The sequence below is a fragment of the Girardinichthys multiradiatus genome, chromosome 23, assembly GCF_021462225.1.
Source record: "Girardinichthys multiradiatus isolate DD_20200921_A chromosome 23, DD_fGirMul_XY1, whole genome shotgun sequence".
Lineage (NCBI taxonomy): Eukaryota > Metazoa > Chordata > Actinopteri > Cyprinodontiformes > Goodeidae > Girardinichthys > Girardinichthys multiradiatus.
In genome coordinates this window covers 14,216,648-14,235,517 of record NC_061815.1, presented here as the reverse complement: position 1 = coordinate 14,235,517, position 18,870 = coordinate 14,216,648, and the positions used below count along the sequence as shown (strand labels likewise).

At 40.1% G+C, this 18,870-nt stretch overlaps 1 protein-coding gene and 1 long non-coding RNA gene across 2 annotated transcripts in view; one reads left to right on the top strand and one right to left on the bottom strand.

Annotated features, from left to right (window-relative positions):
• Positions 1-18,870, top strand: part of LOC124860511 — an 89,180-nt gene that overhangs the window by 48,500 nt on the left and 21,810 nt on the right. The window lies entirely within an intron of this gene.
• Positions 5,650-14,763, bottom strand: tbx22 (T-box transcription factor 22). The gene is made up of 8 exons (XM_047353878.1): positions 14,347-14,763; positions 13,822-14,053; positions 12,817-12,918; positions 11,120-11,294; positions 8,777-8,941; positions 7,053-7,117; positions 6,730-6,815; positions 5,650-6,635 (listed from the first exon to the last, which is right to left on the bottom strand). Exons 1-8 carry the CDS (start codon positions 14,483-14,485, stop codon positions 6,109-6,111), a joined length of 1,491 nt encoding a protein of 496 aa, XP_047209834.1. The 5' UTR covers positions 14,486-14,763; the 3' UTR covers positions 5,650-6,108.

Below are 18,870 nucleotides of genomic sequence, written 5' to 3'. Positions count from 1 at the left end.
TTTTTGGACATACATGGAATTTGTTTTGGCGTAGTCAGTGCAATACAATACAAATTAAACAGTATAAACATATCTACAATATAATATAAATATATGTGCACAGTTTTAAGTGAGTGAGAGTAAATATAGAGCAGTATAAGATGCAAGAGCAATACAACAGTGCAGATGATCAGTGTGCAAGTATGGCAGTGCAATTAAAGCAGGAGTCCAAGCTGAGCGTTAATGTAACGCATAGAGTTACAGGTTACAGGTGTCCTGTCAGCAAAAAAAAAAGGGGGGGGGGGAGTGTCAGTGTGGTTTTCGGGCTTTGTTAACAAGGCTGGTGGCAGATGGGAAAAAACTGTTCTTGTGGCGTGAGGTTTTGGTCCGGATGGACCGCAGCCTCCTGCCAGAGGGGAGAGTCTCAAAGAGTCTGTGACCGGGGTGGGAGGGATCAGCCAGAATCTTCCCTGCCCGCTTCAAGGTCCTGGAGGTGTACAGTTCCTGGAGCGACAGTAGACTGCAGCCAATCACCTTCTCAGCAGACCGAATGACACGCTGCAGCCTGCCCTTATCCTTGGTTGTAGCAGCGGCGTACCAGATGGTGATGGAGGAGGTGAGGATGGACTCAATGATGGCTGTGTAGAAGTGCACCATCATAGTCTTTGGCAGGTTGAATTTCTTCAGCTGCTGCAGGAAGAACATCCTCTGCTGGGCTTTCTTGATGAGGGAGCTGATGTTTGGCTCCCACTTGAGATCCTGGTTGATGATGGTTCCCAGGAAGCGGAAAGATTCCACAGTGTCAATTGTGGAGTCACAGAGGGTGATGGGGGCAGGTGGGGCTGGGTTCTGCCTGAAGTCCACAACCATCTCCACTGTCTTTAGAGCGTTGAGCTCAAGGTTGTTCTGGCTGCACCAGTCCAACAGATGGTCCACCTCCCATCTGTACGCGGACTCGTCACCATCAGAGATGAGTCCGATCAGGGTGGTGTCGTCCGCAAACTTCAGAAGCTTGACAGACTGGTGACTGGAGGTGCAGCTGTTGGTGTACAGGGAGAAGAGCAGAGGAGAGAGAACACAGCCTTGGGGGGAACTGGTGCTGATGGTCAGGGAGTCAGAGACGTGCTTCCCCAGCCTCACGCGCTGCTTCCTGTCAGACAGGAAGTCAGTTGTCCACCTACAGGTGGAGTCGGGCACACTCAGCTGGGAGAGTTCCTCCTCACAGAAGCTGATGTAGGAAGTCACAGCCTCTGTGTACTCGTCCAGACTGTTGGTAGTAGTCCTGAACACATCCCAGTCTGTACAGCCTAAACACGCCTGGAGATTCTCCACAGCCTCACTGCTCCACTTCCTTGTCGTCCTCACAACAGGTTTGCAGAGCTTTAGTTTCTGCCTGTATGCAGGAATCAGGTGGACCATGATGTTGTCGGATTGGCCCAGTGCAGCACGTGGGACGGCGTGATAAGCGTCTCTGATGGTGGTGTAACAGTGATCCAGAATGTTGTCCTCTCTGGTCGGACATTTTATAAACTGTCTATATTTGGGGAGTTCGTGTGTTCGTGCAGCAAACTCACTCCAGACGTTCAGTGAGGATCTCTGAATGATCCAATGTTGTCCCAAATGACTGATGATGATAAATAGAATCCACCTGTGTGTAATCAAGTCTCCGCATAAATGCACCTGCTCTGTGATAGTCTCAGGGTTCTGTTCAAAGCACAGAGAGTATCATGAAGACCAAGGAACACATCAGGCAGGTCCGAGATACTGTTGTAGAGAAGTTTAAAATTTGGATACAAAAAGATTTCCCAAGCTTTAAACATCCGAAGGAGCACTGTGCAAGCAATTATATTGAAATGGAAGGAGTATCAGACCACTGCAAATCTACCAAGACCCGGCCGTCCCTCTAAACTTTCATCTCGAACAAGGAGAAGACTGATCAGAGATGCAGCCAAGAGGCCCATGATCACTCTGGATGAACTGCAGAGATCTACAGCTGAGGTGGGAGAGTCTGTCCATAGGACAACAATCAGTCGTACACTGCACAAATCTGGCCTTTATGGAAGAATGGCAAGAAGAAAGCCATTTCTCAAAGATATCCATAAAAAGTCTTGTTTAAAGTTTGCCACAAGCCACCTGGGAGACACACCAAACATGTGGAAGAAGATGCTCTGGTCAGATGAAACCAAAATCAAACTGTTTGGCCACAATGCAAAACAATATGTTTGGCGTAAAAGCAACACAGCTCATCACCCTGAACACACCATCCCCACTGTCAAACATGGTGGTGGCAGCGTCATGGTTTGGGCCTGCTTTTCGTCAGCAGAGACAGGGAAGATGGTCAAAATTGATGGGAAGATGGATGGGGCCAAATACAGAACCATTCTGGAAGAAAACCTGTTGGAGTCTGCAAGAGACCTGAGACTGGGACGGAGATTTATCTTCCAACAAGACAATGATCCAAAACATAAAGCCAAATCTACAATGGAATGATTCACAAATAAACGTATCCAGGTGTTGGAATGGCCAAGTCAAAGTCCAGACCTGAATCCAATCGAGAATCTGTGGAAAGAGCTGAAGACTGCTGTTCACGAACGCTCTCCATCCAACCTCACTGAGCTCCAGCTGTTTTGCAAGGAAGAATGGGCAAGAATTTCAGTCTCTTGATGTGCAAAACTGATAGAAACAAACCCCAAGTGACTTGCAGCTGTAATTGTAGCAAAGGGTGGTGCTACAAAGTATTAACGCAAGGGGGCCGAATAATATTGCACGCCCCCCTTTTCAGTTTTTTATTTGTTAAAAAAGTTTGACACATCCAATAAATGTCATTCCACTTCATGATTGTGTCCCACTTGTTGATTCTTCACAAAAAAATAGAATTTTATATCTTTATGTTTGAAACCTGAAATGTGGCAAGAGGTTGACCAGTTTAAGGTGGCTGAGTACTTTCGCAAGGCACTGTAACTCTGTTGGAGCTGCAGGTATCCAAAGCATCAAGTGGGAGAATATGTTGACAGGAAAACTATTAATCTCACACTCCACAAATCTTCATTTTATAGAAGAGTTTTAAGAAGACTGCCATGGTGAAAGAAAACCATACAAAGTTTGCTTTTACGTTTGCCACAAGCCATAGAGGGTACACAGCAAACACTAAAAGAAGGTTCCCTGTTAACATTAGAAATTCACTTTTTGCCAAAATGCAAAAGGCTATGTGTGGCGAAAACTAAACACTGCGCATCACCCTGAAATTCTGTACGTTTTACCACTGTAAAACATGGTGGTGGCATCATCGTGCTGTGGATGATTTTTGTCAGCAGGGACAAGGAAGCTGAATAGGTTTTTAGAAGATGGATGGAGCTAAATACAGCTAAATGAACCTGTCAGAGGCTACAAATGACTTGAGACTGGGGTGTAGGTTTACTTTCCAACAATAACAGCTGGTCTATCTCATAAAATCGTAATACAGCACATTCAATTTTGTGGTTTCATGAGATAAATATAATAAAATTCACAGTTCATGAGTTACTTTGAAAGACTTTTATTATCTGAGTTCTCAAAGAACTTAATAAAACATAAAGATATCTGCATGGTTTTGTCCTGCATTTATGGCAAACCTTTTTGCAGCTTAAGCTGATTTTTAAAAGAAGTTATGTTGAAGTGTTTCAGGAGCTCTTTTATTTTAAATCTGTATCATACAGCTGCTTGATCAAATAGAAGAGCACGCTTAATAACTATTAAACTGCTCTTGCTTGCACATTACGCGCTGTGTAATTCAATATCAGACACATCTGGTTTCACTTTCAACTTTTGCAGCTGAGCACAGTCATGTTTCATAATCTGACCTGATAAATAACTGGGTTTTATTGAGTTTGTAGAGAAAATAGCATCCAGTATAAACCTTCGCAGAGAGCTGAGCTTGAGGAGCACTGCAGGGCACTGAGCTCAGCATGCGGAGAAGGGAGGGTGGAGTTTTGCAACTATTCTGAGGAGATAATTGACATGCAGCATGTTTGTGCTGCACCTCTGTGTGTCATGCACGTTAATCTAATGAATGAGAAGTGTATTAACACGTCTACACTCGCCGTGGAGCTTCTCTCCCGTTTCGGGTTGCTATTTCACATAATTGGAAACAAATGACCCCAGGGTCAAATTTCTCTTCCTTTTTACTACATGTCAATCACAGCGTAAGGGGCCTGAAACATCCCCTCCTTGTGTTTTTCCAAGCTAGAACCAGCACAGTTTCCATGTTATTTCAGCCGCCACCTACAAGAGGATTATGTTGATATGTCTTACAGCGTATTCACAATATGGATTGTAGGAACAGAGGAGAACATTCATAATCAGCAGACTGATAAAAGCTTCACTCCGCAGCCACTTCCAGACAACTTTTTTTTTTTTTTTTTTTACTTTTCATGTAAAGTATAAAGACAGAGTTCATGCAACCAGACATATATCACTGCTGCAAAACATCCAAACTGTTAGTTTTTGCATTGATATATAAATGTTGCCCACTAAGCTAATGGTATTTTAGAGGTACTGGAATCTCTAGCTATATTAACTTTCATTCATTGAGGGACTTTTGCAAAATGATTGCATCTTCCATAATTCATTGCAGTTTAAACAAAGATCCTTCTCTGCAGGTGCTTGGATCTTTTTTGTTTTTAACAAGTTTGTGTGTCAGCTTTACCAGGCTGGGTGGAAACAGGTGCAGAGTTCAGCTCTGTTCGCATGAAAGCAATTCGTTTAACTGAAAGATCAGGAATTAGTTGGGAGTTTAAAATGATTGTCCTAGGTAGGTCAAACATGGAAATAACAGACAGTATCACATAACCTGGAGTGATTGTGTCTGCCTGCGGACAAAGGGCAAGCTGTCTGATAATGCTGCACCTGACGGCTTGCTGAAAACGGGGGGCAACCCCCTGCCTGAGTTCCTCAATTGACTCCTTCCTGCTATTTTCCCCTTCCAGCCCACGTTAGTTCGTCGACACATTCGGCTATGACAAGTAAATTGCTGTTTGGTTATGACAGTTTGTCGGGAAATAGTCAATTTCCCCCCACCATCCCCTCGCTTTGCCTAAACCACCAGAAGAAGGGAGGGATAGTTGGGTACTGGGCCTGGAGTCGAGCTGAAGGGAGGAATTATCACGTCAGCGGCTAAACGGGTGTGTTTGGTACAGACAAGGGAACACAATCTTATAAAGGCCTGTTTCTGATGGTCATGAATTTACTTAGCCGAAAAAGCCATAAAAAAAGGTCCATACCTTTATAACAATGATTCTTTGGACTGTGTCAGTGAGCAAAGATCTTTTTTTTGCTACATCTGGGTCCAATAAAGAACAATCATTTCACCTTCATGAGTCTCTGATTAGTCATATTGTTGGTTGTACGGTGCAGAAATGGAAGCTGGCTGCCTGAAGTCTGGCAGCTGTTCTTTCTAACCCAAAAACACAGAGAGACTTGATGAGCTCATACTATTGGACAGGGGTGGCTGCGCCTGACACTGAATCCTCAGAATAAACACAAAACACACTTTTGTTCACTGTCAGTAAATTCCAGTTGATGATTGCAGAGTAATTTGTCATAGGAACTGGAAAACGGTTTATATGTATGTATCTACATCTCTGTGTCTGATGCATGCATGAATATTAAAAAAACATTTTGAACTTTTTTGATCATAGTACAAAAGATACTTTAATGGGCACTTTACCATAGATCCTTTAACAGCAACTGTAACAGTAATTGCCATGTTTCTCAGTAATTATTTGACGTACTTCAGGTTCTTCTGTTGATGCTCTTTAGTAACATTATGTGAAGAATTAGCTTATAGCACTGCAATCTTACAGAAGGATTAGCAGTAAAGAAAAAAGACAATCCTGAACAGAAAGGTGTGTACATTTATTTGAAGTGTGGTTGTTTTGGCTCAGGATAAACCAGCTTAAGGATCAGATTTTGTGCTTGAACTTCCAACACATCATTTTAAACAGTTTCTTAAATACAAATGCCCTCTCCAACATCACTTTTTTCAGTTTTGCTTGAAGTAGAAAAGTACCTCTTTATGTTCTGTTGTTTAGCTGTGCTAAGCTTTGGCTTATTCCCCTTTTTGGGTAGGTGTCTTAAAGTCCAGTCCATCTGTCAGTGGCAGTGGTTGGAGGTCTGCTGCCACGGAGGGTGCCACAGCAGGCAGTCTGTGGTGTCTTCATTCAGTTTGGTGTGTCGAGAAATAGCTGTGAGTTGGGGGCTCAGGGGAAAGCTGTAGCTGTAAAGACAGTAGGGGGCTGCAGTGTCAGAGAGATGAGGCAGGGGAGATGATCCTGTGGGGCACAAGGGGGTGTGGAGGGGGATAAGGCATGGAGAGCTCCCGGTGGACCTGTGCGGACATGGATCCCTGCAGTTAAGGGGTTTCTTCCCCTGCAGCGCAGAGAGAAGCGGCAGGTCTGCTAGTGGAGGCAGGGAAGGGATACTTCTCAGTCCGTCTGCACAGAGGGAAGAGAAGACTTGGCTGGGCAGCGGAGAAATGGTGGGGGAGTTGGTAGAGGTCTTCCCAAAAAGAGGCAGAGTGAGAGTGTGGAGGCCAGTGTCCGGGCACAAGAATGGTGGAAGAGGTGAAGAAGACGAGAGAGGGAGAAAGTTCTTAACGCTACTCTGCGACAGTGAGCTCCCTGTCAACAGACGTAAGAAATTTATATCACACTGTTACAAAAGAAAGAGTTTAAAACTTAGACGTACAAACTAAATAGATTTTCATTTTAGTACCTTGGAGCTGTATGGAGAAAGGCTTAAAGTCCACGCTCAGAGGGCCTCTCCAGGGGTATGACTCCAGCAGGCCATCTAAAACCCCCCTACACAGACACACATCCTGATTTACTGTGTAAACATTAAAAATTCTATCGTAGGAATTTAATTATTTATTCTTAAAGGTGTGAAATTCTGCACTTTGCATGTCAGCTTTATTTGAAGGTTTTATATGGCTTCACATTTCAGTGATTCAGAATGAAATTCCCTCTTGGCTCATTTAGTGCCTATTGAGTTACAGAATAAAAGCAATGATATTCTGCATTCTGTAAGGTGTGTCGTACCTGTTCCGTCCTGGATCTCTGAAGCCTTTGGCGAACGGGTTCCTGTCGATCTTCAGTTTGGTGATCTTGCACAATGGAAAGGAACACACATGAGTCAGAAAGTCAGCTTATGATGTGTTAAGCTAACAATGAGCTCAGCTTCATGCAGGAAGGAAGAGTGGCAGAATTCTCCTCTTTTGGTATTTTATTGGCTCTGTCAAACATGGTCCTGAGAGAACAGTTTGTACAGTTTTATGCCCTGATCTAACGGGCTTTGGACCCAGCAGCATAGCAGTCATGTCTTGTTACTGAGTTTCTGTAATAATATGTTCCCTGATAGTAAAATGATCCCTGATGAAAAGAGCTGGGAACCTCACAGGCAGCTCTGTTACTGGAAGAATGGCAGCGAGCAGCAGGGTCAGCTATGCTGTGTGAAATACACACACCATCTCTAAGCAACTGGCCTCACAGATGAAAACGGCACTGGATTTATGGTTTTACTGAGACCACATCGGCTCTTCAGCCTTACAAAGAGGAGGTTCATTCATATGTGATGTCTACAAGGATCACATCAACTTGCATGCTTACAACAAAATCTAAAGGTCTGCTTTTTGTTTATTTCTAGTGATGCACCAAGAAAGCAGCGCTTTCAACCTGACTAGCCCTGACCTGTGACCTGCTGGTTGGAATCTTTAAAATCCAGAGGTTTTCCGACTAGTCAGGACTACCAGGTTGTTTGAATCACAACAATCTTCGGTGTGGAAGTAGTTACTGAGTGAAAAATACTTTAAAAAATGTTGTGCTTACAAGGAAGCACAAAACTAATTAAAAGTAAAGTGTATTTTCTATACTCTGTAGAGGCATGGTGGATGTTCATTCAGGCTGCTAATACAAAGGGCTAGCTATTGGGAGGCACTGGTCATTTCACTCCTCGACCATTTCCTACTTTAGCAGTGTTGGTGGGTACTTCATGATTTTTTTGGTGCATTTAAGGAACACTCGTAAACATGGCCAAGGAGCGAATACCCTTTAGCAGCAAACAGGAAGGCTGAAGCTATTACAGCATAGATGCTCAGTTTTATCCTGTTGAACTTCCAGACTGTTACAGATGATGCTGGATTTTAAAACATTACAATGATCTACCTTCTCAAGTGAATACTCATGGTGCTTAATTGTAATAGTTATGTTATCTAGGTTAGATGTACAATTCAGTAATTGAAGATGCAAAAGAACATTTGAAAATGTTAACTTCATAACAATTTTGTCTTTGTTTTAAATGAGTAAAACCCTTTTTTACAGCAATGGCTCTCTCTTACAGGGTGACAACTTCTCATATCCTAATATAAACAGTTATTGACCACTCTTAGCTGGCAGGTTTGAAACAAATGTACTCTTAATGATGTTATTACATCTTGTTATATTTTAGTTTTTAAAAAGAAATCAGGATCAACTAAATTTGTGATGACAGGTCAAAGCTGTACAAACACCAGCAATATGGATTAAACCACAAAGCTCTGATTAATGAGTCTAAAACTTTCCGAACCCCAGAACATCACAGAAACTGTAAATTAATGATGTTCTGTTATAGTGATTTTTTTATACTCCTGTTTTAAAAGTACAATGACATTAAATCTCACTTACTTATGTTTAGAACAAATAGTTTAAAGCAGCTGCTGATGGTCATTAAAACACAAAGTATTTGCTGCTCTGTATGACCAAGCAGGTTAGATTCAGTAAAGGGTCACCTGTTGGTTCTGGTAGGCTGTGACTGTGGTGAACTCCGTCTCTGGGAAAGAGAAGGTGTGCACCCCTTCGGCTGGCAAAGACTGGATCTGTGACAGGTCCATCCGAGGGTCGTGCCGGATGATGTGCACACGGGGCTTGTATTTATGCATCGACTGTAGAATGATCTGCAGACCAACGGATGAAGATGCTTTCAGTGTCATTAGGTGAATCTAACATGGTATTGATAAAACTTTAAAGGCAATCAGAGTTGCCATTGGCTATTATAAATTTATCAGGAGAATCAAATTGATTCTAAATCTGAAAATAGTGAAAGATACAAAAACATTTTTAGCAAAAGACAGAGCATTCAATTTAAAATCAAGCATTATTATAAATTTAACAATTGCTAATATTTGTGCTATTTAACTAAAAGAAAACTGCTTTCTTCTTTAATTTTATATTGCTAAAAAAACAATATGAAAGCTTTGTTATTATGCAGCAGTTAGAATGAATATTTCAAACAATAATGATAATATACTCAAGAACATATGTGGATAATCATACACATAAAAAATTATATAAGTGATCTAGTAAAATACAGAGTTATTCAACAAAGTATTATAGATCAAAAATAAAAGAAACTCTAGAGTGGATTGTAATTGCAATTTAGCATTGTGTGAGAATGTTTCTTTATTTAACCCACAATGTGTTGAAAATGTGATTTTTTTAGCCTATAGGTCTCTTCAGAATTTAGCCTAAACATAGACGTAAAAAATAAGGCTTGTTTAGCACCCAAACCACTTTTTAACCGCATTTAGACATCAATACGAGTCTTTATGTTGACGTCATACCACCTTTCACTTTCAGACCACAACTTAGTAGTTTAGATAGAAGGAGGCATCATCCATTTAATGTCTATTCAAAAACATTGTTAAGAGATTACAAACAGGTAATCCAAAAATGAGTTGAGCCATCGAGAACAGCGGTCTGCAACATGCGGCTCCGGAGCCACGAGTGGCTCTTTGGAACCTTGCCTATGGGTCTTAGTAAGTTTGGCTAAAAATGATAAAGAACCAGCTACTGTTTTTAAACCTAGATTTAATAACAAATGCAGATGTTAGCAGTTTTTTCATGTAATATTTGCATTGAATTTCCACAACAGAATGACTCTAAAAGTACCTGTAATATATGTTTTAGAAAAATATGTTTTATTTTTGTTTGTTTGTTTTTACATCAATTTCCACAAATATGAATAACCCACTGTCCAGGGTGTACCCCGCCTCTCGCCCATAGACAACTGGAGATAGGCACCAGCTTCCCCGTGACCCACTATGGAATAAGTGGTAGAATATGACTGACTGACTGAATAACCCATATAAGAAAATGTATCCATCCTTTTTGGCAAAAGTTTTTTTTTTTTTCCTTTTTCTTTAAATCTCAAAACAGAATGGAGGTTCTTTAAAAATGAAAGCAAATTTACTACAGTAGATATTTATGAAAAAATATAAAAGTGTCCTTTTTCAAAAGGCCATTAGCAGCTCTAAAATGGTTTCATTTAGCTGGACTAAGGGGGAAAATGGCTGGATGGTAAAGGTGGCAGACCCCTGGTCTAGATGTTAGTAAACCAAAAAAGCGAGAGAAAAAAGCATCCTTTTATTTTCTTCTGGAGTGGTTTTACAGTTTAGCTTCTACTTTTTAAAAACAGTGAATTACAAATTCTTCTTTGTAAACAGCAGGATCAAGTCCAAATCCTCCAAACACCTCCGTGGACACACCTGTGCAGCTTCTACATGAAAGTTGGGGAGTCCAGAAGGATTTCCACTTCCTTTCTCTCTTTAACTCAGTACCAAGGCAGACACGGTTCAAAACGTGACCGGGTATTTAAGCAGAACTGAAGCTGTCAGTGTGGCTAAAAACTGACTCTGGTGTCCAGCACAGCTTACAAATATGAGGACATGCTCTATCTCAATGTCATGTTATCAAAACATTACATTACAAAATAAATCCACCATACACTATACAAACTAATTTATGAGATAATTAAATTTTAATGAAAGATATTAGTTGAGGAAATAAGTACTTAACAAATTCAATTGATTAAGAACATTGAAACCAATGAGACAGAATTTAAATGATTTATATATGTTTTGTTTAGCAGCAAAACTGACATAATGCTACTTAGAAATGTCGGCATAAATCTACCCAAATAAAACGGATGCAAATTCTTACATTAGTTTTATGGATTAAATTCAAACAGTTTGTTTTATGAGTGCAGGTTTCAACCAGAAAGTCCCACCTAAAGGCTGATTTTCACCGCCATCTGGAGACCAGACACAGACGAAGAAGAGGAAACAGATACCTACATGTCCCTTATCGTCCATCTCGTTGTTGGTGAGCTTGACACGGTCAAAGCTGATCACCTGTCGCATCCACGTCTCTCCCGTGCACGGCGAGTCTGGGTGCACGTAAAGGCGCGGAGAGATGCATGAGTGGTCCGTGTTTCCAGCCACCATCCACTGTGAGCTGTGGTACACGTACCTGGACAAGGTAATGATGTAAAAGTTAACAAGTAAAGGGAAAAAAGAAAAACTATCACAGTAAAAATACATTTTGGAGGGTATTAAATATCAATCATTTAAATGTTTCAAATTCTTCTCTGTTAAATGTAATGTTAATTATTGGTTAAATTCTAACATTAACTACTTTATTTAGCTAACAAATCCTACCTAAAGCCTTCTATTCTCTAGGCTCAGGCATCCATTTTATTTATAATTTTAATGTTTCCAACACAAAACTTTAAGGCTGACATGTTTCTGTGGGTTTTATTATGAATAAATATATAAGCATAGTGAAAGTGTTTCTCATAAGACTTGTGGTTGAGAACGTTTTTGTGTTAGATTTCGAATTCAATTTCACTTTTTATCCAGCTTTAGTTGTTAGCAACAGCGCTGCTGGTAAGGCCAAAGTTGTTAACAAGGAAGCGACAACCCCATAATGTCTAATAGGAGTTTTATTGATGAAAACCGACTTTCCTTAGCAAAATTAATACTCAGCATCTAAGACTGTATCAAATATAGCTGGTCTATATTGAATTCTGAAAATAGCTAACACCAGGTTGCTCTGCAGGTCTTTGAAGAATGATGAGTTTTCTTCTAGTTTCTTTTTCAAACCCAAAAAACTGGCTTGCTTTTTTTGTCCCAAGGTTTAGTTAAAACTAAACCAAGAACTTGGCTTGAAGAAATAGCCCGGCAGTTTTTACAGTGCATTCCTCTGTAAATGTAAAGTTTATTAATGGTTAAATTCTACCAGCATTAACTACATTATTATCTAGTGTAGTATGTCTTATCTAGTAACAAATCCTATTTAAACAGTTTAATGAAAATTTAACTAAACATACTGGTTCAGTCAACTGCTCATTGTATGCGGTGTCCAGCAGGGAAAAGGTTAAATGCCACCTTGTTAGAATAGATTTACAGTTTTATTACTATTTTCTTTGATACCTTAATTACAAACTAATTCTTGCTATTTTTTGTTTCTTTTCGTCTTGGAGGACAAACCTTGTCTGACTTCATGAAAAAAACAGTGAAGCTGCCTTTTCATGCTTCCAATAAACCAGTTTGTGTACATTAATTATTGCAGCTGTGAATGTGTATTTGGTATTGATTTATCTAAACTTGTAGTTTGTTCACGATTTTGTTTGTGTTAAGATATGTTAAATACACACCTTTTATCCTGTTGTTTATCAACTGTGTATGTCACATCTTTTGCATTTTCATTTTGTCTGGTGTGTCCAACGTTGAACTCAATTTAAAACAGAATAGTTTGATTCATACCTAATTTATTTAATTTAAAGTATGTGTATGGATAAAATGATCGCTAAAATAGTTTGGGATTAACTATATATATTAAGTACATTTACCAATTTTCTATTTTGTCTTTTAGCTTTAAAGCTGTAATTTTGCTACTGATTGATTTACATTAAATATAGGCACAATTTATACCAAATTCATTTGTTAAATTTCTACATTTTGTTTTGTGTAGGAACTATTAAATAACACACCTGTAGCGTTTGGAGTCCACGGGCATGACGTCCATCGCCACGTAATACTGCTGGCAGGGGTCCAGATTGCGCACCTTGACGCGCACAGAAGGAAACATTCTTCTAAAGAGAGACGCAAAAACAATGGTATCAAATCAAATATCAAATGTATTCAACGTATTATTGAACGTATTATAAAATAATACAACTGATTATACAGTGCTGAATTTATTGAAGAACATACATTAAGACATTGCAGGTTTCCCCAAGAAGTAAAGGAACAAATTCAGATATAATTTAAAACCATTTCAAGATGTCACCTCCTAGTTTTTTTTTCTTTCAAAATAAATCCGAAAAGACACACATAATATAATGTCATCATATATATATATATATATACGTGTGTGTGTGTGTGTGTGTGTGTGTATGTTTAATCACAACCTTCCTCATTTCAAACAGGCCTCGCTTTGGACCGTTACATTGTGGTATCATTTACTGCCACAAAAGTTGAGACATTTATCTACTTTCAACACTTCTCTTTCTGTCCCAAAAAAGCACTAAACATTAAAGAAAATGGGAAATTTCTTCATTGATTGTGATGCGCAATAACTTTCAGTTTCCCTAAAGTAAACTGATAAGCCGTTCATTTGTTGGGAAAACGAACAATTTCTTTGCTCATTCCTAAACGGCCGCAGCGCGTTGAAAGGACTTTTTACGCCTGATAAATGCGCACCTGTAGCCGCAGAGCAGTTCATGTAAATATCAGAACGATATGTGCTGCTGATAATGACCACTTTAGCGTTCATTCACAACTGACAGCGACAACGCAGAAATGTCATAAATATAGGATAGTTAATTTTAAATTATGCCATTTCGATTTTTGACCTGAGCGATCTGAAGCAATCAGATTAAAAAGTTTCGGTTGTCTCCCCAACTAACGTTTTAACAGGCTGCAGTCGCTATATCGTGTGAAGGTTTGCCACTGGCGACATGCGCATCAGGTCGGCGTGGATCCCCTCATTATACCTGCCAGCTTTAGTAATGATCATCTCCGTTCCGATCTCATGGAATCTCTTCCACAGCTCGGAGCCCTGCAGCTCCGCTCGGACCTCTCTGTCTGGCCGGGAGTCGCTCTTCTCGCCACACGGGTCAGACTCCTCTGTACCGCTATGTCCCGGCGGGTCACCGGGGGTCTCTCCTGGCCTCCACGGTGATGACACTGCTTCAGTCATCTGGCTGGCTGTGTGTTCGGACAGGCCTACAAAAACATCTGGTTAAGTTATTTCACCTTTCTATAGGTTGATAAAGACATTTCAAGATGCTTTTATAAGAAAAAATTCTGAACTAAAGCTGCAGTTAATATGACACGTTTGTTATATTTGCTTTTTCTTCGGAAATGTTTTTTTTTTTTTTTAGTTTTAATACTGTATGGGTTTTAAAGTTACACACATTCTGAATATTTTAACGTTTCAAAATCATATATATATATTTTTTCGTTTTCAAACTGTGCGTAAAACCTGCTGCATCACCAGATTTATTCTTGCGTCTCACCGCTAAAGATGTTCTCACCGCCGCCCGTGTCTGCAGCTGAATTTGACTCTTGCCTCTCGGATACTTTCATCCTTTTGGAAGGTTTCCCCACCAACGCCTCCACGGAGAACGCGTGAGCTCGGGAGCTCAGGCCCTGCATCCCGGCGACAAGACAAGCCGTGAATATCCGCCTGAACTTTATTCTTCCAGTTCCGTTAGAACAGGACCCACCCGATGGGGCACCAAAAAACAGCACCAACAAGCAGCGACACCTCAGGGAGTCCTTTTTCTCTTGCAACGGCTCTTTGACGCTGCGTAATGGATCCGATGCATCGCCATGTGTTCTCTGAGACGCGAGCTGCTCTCGTACAAAATCGCTGATTGTTGGCACGCCTCTCCACCTCGCTACAAAACTTCCCTCTCCCCTCCTTCGTCTATTCCACGGTCTCCCTCTTTTTCTTTGCCTCTCTCCCTCACAGAGGCCTTGATCCTCTGGTCCCCTTGTGCGTCACGGAGAGGGAGGGAAGAGCGCACAGCGCATTCCGACGCAGAACCTGCGCTGCAATAAACATCCGCCCCTCGATGCTCTCAACTCGATCTCATACAAAAGACTATATGTTAAATTGTTGTTGATGGTTTATTTTAAACATGTTAAAATGTTGCAGATAAATTAAACTAAATAACACATAACACAAAATATAATTACAATAATAATAATATGCTCAAAAAGGAGTAGGAAAAATCTTTTTAATTTTCAAATTATATCCTAAACCAGAAAAACATGGTTTGGAAAACTAGTGACATGCATGAAATACATTACTAATATTTTCAGGCATATGCACAAACACATATAATTGTAAAAGTATTCTTATACCCTTCAATTTGTTTCCCCTCTTTTTACATAGAAACACAAATTTCCATGCATTTTATAGGGAATTAATGGGAAAAATCAACTAATTAATCAACTTAATTGCAGAACCCATTTGCAAAGTGGAGGCAAAAGGATGAATGAATCTTATTGTTTTTACAATACCCGATAACATTAAATAAAATCCAGTTTAACCAAGTGCTAAAAGAAGACACCTAATTAGTAAATAGGGTCCACCCTTTTGTAATCTATAGCTTTATGTGAAGGCGTCAGAGGTTTGTTAGAGAACCTGAGTGAACAAACAGCATCATGAAGACCATGGAACACAGTAGACAAGTCAGGGAGAAAGTTGTGAAGATGTTTACACCAGGGTTGAGTTAACAAATTATTTCCCAACCCACAACAGCAGAGAGAGGAAGGCTGGTCGGAGTAGATGGGAAGATGAATGGAGCTAAATACAGGGCAAGAAAACCAGTTAGAGGCTGCAAGTGGCTTGAGACTGGGATAAAAATCCGCCTTCCAAGAGGACAACAACACTAAAGATAACAGCCAAGGATACAATATACTGGTTCGGATCAACATGCCAGAATGATCACAGTTTTTTTTCCTTAGTGAATTAAGGCCAGGGATGTTAAACTGTTTCCCTTGAATCCATAATAACTATTTCCTTTTTTTTTTGGTGTAATTTATGTTTACCAATAATTTTCTTTCGGTAATTAAAATAAGTTTGTTTCCAGGATTTGGAAAAATTGTAGAAGTATGAAAACATGCCTGTAATTTTTCATGTTTATCCCAATTTTTGTACAGCAACACGGCTTTTGCTATTTTCATTTATTCTGTAACTTTCCTGCTCTGAAATGATAGGTTGCAGATGTAGGTTAATGGTTCTGAGATCCCTGCGATAACCGTCTAATAACATATCTAAGCCATTACAATCAGTTGAGGTGTTCATTTATTCTTTAGTTCATTCTATGACATACAGTATGGGTTATTAACATTTAAGTTATTTAACAAAAGTATACGTTTTGTTAATAACTCAGAACAGCTGTAGCTGATTAAGTTTCATATTAAAGAAATGCGTTCAGTTTAGTTTAGTTCAAATCAATAGATGTTGTGTAAAACGCGTCATCGAGATGTTCATAAGCATCTTCACGCTGTCAAATGATGACACTTTCAAAAAGAAATTTATGCTGTTTAATAACATCCAGTCTTCCTCATCCTACATAATAAATCTGTCAATTTACACACAAAAATAGACGATTTGGTGGTCTGGAGTTCAGTCTGGAATGTCGTGAATCTCGGGGTTTTATTTTGCTTTTTCACATTTAGACAGCCGATACCTAAATAAAATGGGTTTTAAGAGTACTGGAAGGGAAACAAAAGCCCAAATATTTAAGTCTGCAAATTCAGGACATCTGGAACGGGGGAATATCTCCGTGAAACTCGGTGCTTTTGTGTTGAATTTAACATTTCCCATATTAATTTGAAGGATTTCGTTGAAGCCCTTTATGTAGGTGGGATTTTTTTTTTTTTTTTTCGTTTCTCTCTCCTCCTGTTGTTGCGCCCGGTGAGGGTGTGCGCCAGTCTGCTTCTCATAAACGCGGAGATCGGATGGAGATCTGGGCCATAATGACAGCTCGGGATTATTACATTACTGCTCGACATGAAATAGATCCGCTTTACACAAATAAAAGAGCGAATGCTTTGTTTAAAATGGTTTTAATCACATGCTGTAATTGCTCTGAGGAGAAAACAAATGAGGGCTGTGTTTACGGCACGCTTGGTTTGGTTGCTGATGGAAATCTCCCGACAGCAGCCGGGAAATGGAGAGCTATGACCAACCCGAATCACATGTTCTCTGTCATCATAACCTGTTTTAGGATCCGCGGTCGGGACTCAGATTTTATTATTTCCCAAACTTGTCCTTGTTCTTTCGAAGTTGGGGGACTGAAGCGCACAGAGTGATCAAAGCTGTGAGCAGGAAAAACATACGCACCATCGCTGGATGGCTTTGCACGCTGTTGGCAGAGCCAGCCTGAAGTATTAGCGAACTTTGCTACTATTCATGTCCCGCTGCTGGCCTAGGACCAAAGACGGTTCTTGATAAGGGTGATATAGCTCACTGGCAAGGGGGACAAAGTTTTGGGATGGGGGATTGTCAGAATTGTTGGAGCCAGAAGGAAGGAGGCCCTGAAGGTACACAGGACACCGTTATAAATGCACCAGTTTTGCACATCATAAGTCGAGATGTTTTTCGGGTAGATACCAGTTTCCTGTTGAGGTCTATCCAGCAAATTCTGATTTTGATGAATTTTTTTTATTTTTTTTTAAGAACAATATCATGTAAAAGAGAAAAACATGTCGCAGGCTGTTTGATAGAGCTAGTAGTTTAAAATCCAAGATTATCCCAGGGATGCCTCTAGAAAGTTTTGTAAGGGGTAGCCAGGTAGGTGCCACTCCACTAACATTCTTGAGATGGGCGGCTCACTAACCAAAAGCCACAAAAATGTCCGGAGAATAATTTACGTATTTTGCTATGGAGAAACTTGGAATTTAGGTTGATGAAGAAAAATGTCCCATGCTAGTGGTGTGACGGGATTGTTCCCCATTCATACATCACAGGATAGGTTCCTAACTATTATCTGATATTTACTAATCTCCAAAAAGGTTATCAATGTACATGCAGTAAGTTCATGTGTTCATAGAATAAAGATGATGGGCCTAATCTTCGTAATTTAAAAGTTAACATAGTCATATTTTAATGGTAACGTATTTATTTAAGTGGATAGCAACTATCAGCCTTCTTTTCCTGTTGTGACTTGTGAACCAAACATTAAATTTCACCCCTGCCTCCCTAACTCTCCCAAGTCTGTGTAGTTATAGTGGACTTGGCTGAAAGTGGGCCCTCAATTCAGGCCTCATATAACCCTAGGTCAGCCCTGGCTGCAGGCCTTATTTACTGCTACTTATTGAAGTAAAGTGTCCAGGCAGGGAGACAGATTCCCTTTCCACATGTTTCAGAAATTGCTTTTCCATTCTGTCTTCAACAGTCAGCTCATAAATCTTCCTCATGGGATTAGTGGATGTCAGCAGCGTGATGACGGCTGTGCAGGCGAGTGGTGACACAACAGGAAACTGCCTTTCGTTGTTTTTAGGTTCCTAATCCAGTGCAAATCTGAGTTTGTCCCATTCGGGGATATTTGGCACACATGTTTCCTCTTATTAGGCACAACGCGGGTTCTTGGCGGAAACAAGGGACTCAAATCCAATTTGGTGAGAGCCTCAGGTTTCCATTAATGCGGAAGTTTGATGACCAGCTGCAATTAGGCTCCACCATCAATTTACGCCTTTGGGCTTGTCGACATGTTGTTGATTTGTATTGGAGACCTAATTAATAACAATTTGCAAATTATTTGTTCATTATTAAAGCCTTGAGGGTGGCCTTAAATGAAACACGTTAGGCTCAGATACCCCAATAGCTTACCATAACCATTCAATCATAAAGAATTTTAAAGCATCAAAACTGTGCAAAATAGAGGTTAGTAATGATTATACTAACACCTACATTTCCTTCACACCTAATCCAACCGAAGGAGTTCAATTACAATTTAAATGTTTAAATGTTAATCTCAGTCTAGAAGAGAACTATGAAGAGCAACACACATTGGCAGCATAAC